The 7,173-nt window shown below is 38.9% G+C and overlaps 1 protein-coding gene across 2 annotated transcripts in view; it reads left to right on the forward strand.

Annotated features, from left to right (window-relative positions):
- CREBL2 (cAMP responsive element binding protein like 2) overlaps positions 1 to 5,618 on the forward strand; it is a 29,137-nt gene extending 23,519 nt beyond the window's left edge. The window contains exons 3-4 of one of the 2 annotated variants that reach the window (XM_020882704.2): positions 10 to 163; positions 2,579 to 5,618. In XM_020882704.2, coding sequence (XP_020738363.1) covers positions 10 to 163; positions 2,579 to 2,583 — 159 coding nt within the window. In that variant the 3' untranslated portion in view covers positions 2,584 to 5,618. The remainder of the gene's footprint in view (positions 1 to 9; positions 164 to 2,578) is intronic. The other variant, XM_020882705.2, reaches the window with a different exon arrangement.
- Positions 5,619 to 7,173: the final 1,555 nt, after the last annotated feature.

Below are 7,173 nucleotides of genomic sequence, written 5' to 3' on the forward strand. Positions count from 1 at the left end.
ATATTTCAGTACAAGCAGTGGTGCATGGCAATGGACCAAGGTAAAATCCCTTCTGAAATAAAGGCCCTACTCACTGGAGAAGAGCAGAGCAAATCTCAGCAGAACTCAAGCAGGCACATGAAAGCTGGGAAGACAGAGGCTAACAGCAACTCCTGTGAGTACGGTACGCGGGAACGTTTATCTTCAGAGGAGTGACTCAGAGCAGGCTTTCTGTTGACCTCTTCCCTTGCTGTGTGTTTTCAAATAAAATAAAATGGCTATGTCATTTGTAATACACTGGTAACCAAGTGAAATGGCATTATATTCTAAATATTGGAATGTGTTATATACATGGGGTCTATAAAGAGCAGCTGATAAATTCATGGCAGTTTTAAAAAGTAGAGTTGGTAGATAAATGAGAGTGTACCATTCTAGTAGTTGTCATTATTATTATTATTGGCCTCACTGCACAGCTTTTGAGATCATAGTTCCCCAACCAGAGATTGAACCCAGGCCCACAGCAGTGAAAGTGCCAAGTTCAAACCACTGGACCACCAGGGAATCCCTAGTTATTGTTAATAATAACAATACCTTTGATTTTGATTTTGATTTTGATTTACAAAGTGGTTTCACTTATATTTATCTTAATTATTTCCTCCAATCACTGTGTTAAGTATAATTGTACTTTTTATTTTATAGATAAATAGTACAGGAGCTTGGTAAAGTGCCCAGGGTCACACAGCTATAGTGGGAGAACCTGTCCTCACCTAGCTCAGGCTCTATTTCAGTAGCCCATCACCATAAGGGTTTTTTTTAGTTAAGGAGAAATTGACACAACATAAAATTAATCATTCAGAAGTAACAATTGAGAGGCATTTGGGATTTTCACAGTGTTGTATTGTACAGCAACCACCTCTATTTAGAAAACATTGTATCACCCCAAAAGAAAACTCCGAACTCATTAGTGGTTAATCGCTATCACCCTCCCTCCAGCTCCTGGTAACTATGAATCTGCATTCTGTCTCTGCGGATTTACCTGTTCTTGGATATTCTGTATAAATAGACTGATACAGTGTGTGACTTTTTTGTGTCTGGCTTCTTTGACCTAGCATGTTTTCAGGGTTCATCCACTTTGTAGCATGTATCAGTATCTCATTTGGCTGTTGCAAACAGTGTTAACTATAAACATGCGTGTATAAGTATACATTTCAGTGCCTGTTTTCAATTGTTTTGGGTATATACCAGAAGTGGAATTGCCAGGTCATATGGTAATCCTATATTTTTTAGAAGAACTACAAATTATTTCCCACAGCAGTTGAAATGTTTTACATTACAACCACAGTATATGAAGTTTCCCATTTCTCTACATCTTGCCAACACTTTTTATTTTCCATTTTTAAAAATGTAGCCTTCCTAGTGAAGTGGCATCTGATTGTGGTTTTCATTTCAATTTTTCCTTAATGATGATGAGCAACTTTTCATGTGCTTGCTGGCCATTTGTATGTCTTTGAAAAAAGTGTCTGTTTATGTCCCTTGCGCGTGTTTTAATCGAGTTGTTTTTCATTTTGTTGTTGAGTTGTAAGAGTTCTTTATATATTCTGGATTCTAGACCTTTATCAGATATATGATTACAGATATTTCTTCTATACTATAGGTTGTCTTTTCACTTTCTTGATAGTGTCCTTTGGTGCACAAAAGACTTTAATTTTGAGGAAGTCCATTTTATCTCTTTTTAACTTTGTTGTTCATGCTTTGGGTACCCTGTCTTAACAATTCATTGCCAAATCCAAGGTCATGAAAATTTGCCCCAATGTTTTCTTCTAAGAGCTTTATGCTTTTAGGTGTTATATATCATTGATCTATTGAGTTAATATTTCTATGTGGTATAAGATAGAAGTCCAGCTTAATTCTTTTGCATGTGAAGATACAGTTGTCTCAGCACCATTTGTTGATGAGGCTATATTTTAGAATGAAGGTGTCATGTGTTGATTTCTTCATCATTGTGATTGTTTTTTATAAGGAAATGTTATAAATTTTTTATCCTTTAAAAAAACTGTTATGCGAGCCTCTCTGGTGGCTCACTGGTAAAGAATCTGAGGCACGAGTTCAATCCCTGATCTGAGAAGTTCCCACATACTGTGGAGTAACTTAGCCTCTGGGCCGTAACTGTTGAGCCTGTGCGCTAGAGCCCAGGAGCTGCAGTTGCTAAAGCCCGACCTCCCGAGAGCCCACGCTGCCCGAGAGAAGCCACCATAATGAGACTCTTGCGCACTGCAACAAAGAATAGCTCCTGCTCAACACTAGCGAAAAGCCTGCCCAGTAACAAAGACCCAGCATAGACAAAAATAAATAAAATTATTTTTAGAATTTTTTATGAAATTGAAGGATTGGCTTTTTGATCACTTTTATTATATGAAGTAATATTTTCCTTAATCTAAATTGAATTAGTGGGAAAAAAAGCCAGTTCAGTTTTCTTTCAGTTTATACTTAAAAATAGTCTTCCTGTAGATACTAAATTTTAAAAAATTCGTTTTAAAACAGAGTAACCAAACCTCTTTATCTTTAAAAACATTCTTACATTAGTAACTTTATTTTTCAGGGTGAAGATCATATAAAATGATGAGTCAGTGACTGAAGCCAATATTCTGACCCTGTGGAGGATGGATAGGCAAGATTGTACTTCTTGGCTCCATTTACTACCTACTGCTCCGTCATCTCTGTAAATCTGCAGTTTCTACCAAAATGTGTGATCATAGATCTCAAAGAATTTTGCTTTGATTTTCAACACTTAGAAAATTTACGGACATTCAGACTCGTTCTGGTTGGTATTGCCACGTTGCGATGCTTGAAAGCACAAGAAAAGAAAGAGTGAGTTAAGATTGTATTTTTGCACCTCAACTCCACATTGCTTTACTGGTTAATTTATATTCTTTCCATGTACTTCATGTAATTGTATGTGTATGTGTGTTTGGGTGTCATTTCCTTTCATGTTTTTGATCGCCCTACAAAGAGAAACCAAATGGGCTGATGACTGACTACTAAGTCCTCAGCCTTTATGGACCTAATCTGATTTCTTTATATTTACTTGAGTCATGTTTATTTTATGCATGAACCATGACTTCTCCTGTGAGCCATTCCAGCACAAGCTGTGAATATATAGTAACAAATACATACCTATTTTTGTAATCCATAATGATATGCCTGTTTTAAATAATATACACATTAACAAAATCCATCAAGAAAGCCCTTAAGATAACCTCTATTTAAAACTTTAATTGCTGTCTTTTCAAGCTGTATTTATACAAGTTTATTAGGGCCTGATCCATACTTGGAGAATAATCAAACTTTTTATTTTTAAACAAGAAGTAATCTGTTAGGCATTTCAGCAGCATATATCATCTTGACAACCCAGAGTATGTATGTATGCATGTGTTTCTATTGTATGTGTTTCTATATGTATATGGGGGAGGGCAGGAGTGAATGTTCACACACATTTTGTTGTGTTGTCAACTAATTTGGAGAATTTTTCTAAAGACAACGGGATGAAATTAGCTGCTGAGATGGGAGTTTCTGCCTCAGGAGATCCGGAACCAAACGAGGGACACATTGCTGGTGGGTCAAATGGCTTTAGCCATAACCAGAACACTTAAGTTTCTTCCCTGACTTGAGTTTCCTTATGAATGTATTCTGAGCCAGAGAGAAATACGCTGCGGGTGTGCATCCGGTTCAGCCCTGGCCCCGCCTCCGCTCCGGCGTGAAGCGCGGGAGACGGAGTCGTACCCAGCACCGCCGCCAGGGGGCCTGGTGGGCGGGGCGAGGGCAGAGGCGGTTTCTCGGATTCCCGTCACGGCTGCCTTTGCTTTCTTCCTGGCTACCAAATGGAGTGATGGTTGAGGAATCACACTCATATGATACACTCAGACCTGGGAATCTTTTGACGTCCCCACTGAGACACTTTAAGACTCTCTCTTTTCTTTCGCATAGTTAAATAAGGAGGTTGTGGTCTCTGTTGCTGCTAAATTGTAATTGTTCTTTGCTCTGATAAGGCAAACATTTGGTTTCCAAATAAAATGTATTTTGTCACAAAATAGTTTAGGAGGAGGCATTCTAGTCTAGCTTGTCTGTGAGGTGGAACATGAGACGGACCACATAGTTTCAGGTGACAAGGTACTTCCGTCCCTTCTCTTGAGGCCATGAGTTTGAATTAAGTGCCTCCCTGAGTTCCTAAAACTCTTGTGCGTAGGTCACAGACTCATATCACAAGTCCAGTCCTTTGTGACAACTGATAAACCACTAGCCCAGTCTATTGGGTCTTTCTGTTCTGGAGGACTAGGGGTTTAAGAGTATTTAATGTCTTTTTTGGATCATAAATACAGATAGATTGTTAATATTCAGTCCTTCAGAATTTAAGTGTTTTAAATAACAGTGTTCAGATTGTAATGGGTTATGTTTTTGCCATCTGGTCTACTCAAATGTATATTTTTATTTTGCAAAACAACCGAAGACTTAACTCTGTTGCTTTGTTCAGGGCCTTTTGAATTCCCCAGAAGAGTTGTTTTCAAAGCAAACATTCCGAATGAGTGTGGCCCTTCTATGGAGTGTCTCCATTGTGCTCCAGGTGTTTCTTCTCTGGCTGTGATTTTACATTACTGGCTCCTGTAAGCTGTTCCCCTGCTGCCCTCTACAAGAAAGAGCACTGACTTCGTCCTCAGGTAGAGGATGTGTAATTTTGGGTGAAAGTCAATTACAATTTATTTGAATTTATTCTGAAACCTATTTGGTATCTTGGAGTAGATCAAACCAAGAGAAAGTTCGTTGGTCTTAAATAAGAATGCTCCCATTGCTTTGGGTACTGTGCGGGCTGCACGCTTGGGCCCCCTGAAGCACGTTAATAAACGTCACTGATGCAGACAGCTGGAGAATTTCTTGCCCCATTCCAATTAGGGGGCAGCATGCTGAAATCCTGGCATCTATTACTTACCTGTAAGGACAACAGACAGATGGAAAGAGAACAAAAGAGGGGGGAGTCAGTGAGCTCAGGCCCCTCTGAGTAGACATAGTACTTTTCCTTTTTCCCAGAGGAAGGTAAGGAGGGAAATATATTTATGTATTTAGGTCAGTCATATTCTGTCATTAATTTAGCACAGACCTGCCGTGTACTAGGGCAACTGAGTATATAACATGGAATAAGTTTGACTAGGTCAAATTTTAGGATATATTTGACGTTCTTAAAATTTTTTTTCTATTTTATCTAAAATCTTTCTAATATATCTGAATCAGAATCTTATCTTGCTGCAGCAAATTCGTATCACTCTTTACCAGCTAATTGACAGTATTTATCAACATCACCATTTAGCATTTTATTTTATCATCTTTGAATTGTAATAGGCTTGATTTGGCTCATTATAAAAAGTATAGGTTTAAACTGGACTCACCTTTAGTTAAAGGCTAATAAAAATGAAAAACATAAATGTGATATATCAGAAAATCAGTTGCATATTATCAATTACATTTTTAGTTTTGAAAGAGAGGAAATTGACTTCTAAACCACATGGTATTTGGGGGCATTGAAGGAATCCTTTTTCTGAAGAGCATTGTACAATTATATTTTTATGAAAAATAAAATATCTTCACAGCTATCTCAGGTTGTCTGTTTCATAGTACTGGCGTATGTCTGTATAAGCATAGTAAAAAGAGATTTAGGCAGAACTGGTCTTGAATCCATTTTCTGAGTCACCTTGAATCATTTAATCTCTCAGACTGTTTCCTCATCTGTAAAAAAGGGGAAGGATGACTTTCCAGAGTAATTGATAGGCTAAATAGAGTTATGAGAAACTGCTTCTTTAGTATAAAGAACTACATTAAATTAAGTGCGCCTGGGTTTGACTGTTGTTAAAATGTCATTTGTTAAAGGTAAACATATTTAATGGACTAGAATCTAAATATGTACTGTTGTAGGTATTATGTTTCTGAAGCCTTTTTGGTTACATCATTATGTCTATCCCTGGAATGGTATAGCTGGAGGTTCTTTTTAGCAATAATAGCCTTCATGGCATGCTGCAGTCCATGGGGTTGCAAAGAGTTGGACCCAATAGAGCGACTGAACTGAACTGATTAACTAAAGAACAATTAATGTTCCACCTGGCAGTAATCATCTGCATAAAGCAGGTTTTCAAGCTGCTAGGTAACCTGGTTCATTTTTCCCTTATTCCATCCACTTTACTAAATTACAGAGTATCATGAATCGAAGCCAGGACTGCTACTGAATGTGGACTGCACAAGGGCACCCAGTTGAAGAAGTGATGGGTCTAAAATCACCTTCCCTTAAATAAGCCACGTGTGCAGGAAAGGGTACCTGCCATTGCTCACCAGGGCATACAGGTGGTGCAAGTCTGCCCAGAGAGGAGCCTTTCTTAATTTTTCCACCTGGAGGGTACCTTTTATAAAACGTGCAAAACAACTGTGTGCTGCAGCTGGTGTATTGCTGGCCCTAGAGGAAAGCCAATAGTGTGCATCTAACCCAGCTGCATGCTGAGTGACATCAGATGGGCAGCTTTTCATCAGTAATGATGGAAATATCAACACCACAGAAATCGGATTTCCCTTCCCTGCCAGAGAGTGGGTTTTCAGCACACCACTGAAAAAGGCCTGGTGTAGACTGGAATGGCCCTGATCAGAGCAGGCACATTTGAGGCCCCAAACTACATGACTGGAGGATACATGAAGCTAAAAGGACTCTGTAAGTCTGTAGGCAGCTTGGTGTCCATATCAAATTCAGCTTATAAGACAGACAGATGATGGTTGTGACTCGGAAACTTCTGGGTTGCAGAGAGATACCCAGCTGAATTCTGGAAATGATTAGGAGGCAAATTAGCTGAATTCTTACTTAAAGCAAGCCTTAGGGTCAAAGTGATAGAACTAATTTACCAATTGTGACATTGTTCCTGGGCTGAGGGTTGGGCTACAGTTTGACAATAAGCTCTGGCTTTGCACTATTTTGACTCTGCAGGAGGGTAAATATTTGAGCAGAGAAAATTTCCTGAGATCCAGTAGAACCCAGTTCAATCCTGCTGCTGTGCCTCAGTGCCCCTTTACTGAGAGGAAAATAATGTCTGACAAGCGCTTTGCAGCCCTAAACCCAGTCAAGTCAGCAGACTAGAAATGATGACACCTGCGCCTCCACTAGGTAGCCTT

This window comes from Odocoileus virginianus, chromosome 23, assembly GCF_023699985.2.
Source record: "Odocoileus virginianus isolate 20LAN1187 ecotype Illinois chromosome 23, Ovbor_1.2, whole genome shotgun sequence".
Lineage (NCBI taxonomy): Eukaryota > Metazoa > Chordata > Mammalia > Artiodactyla > Cervidae > Odocoileus > Odocoileus virginianus.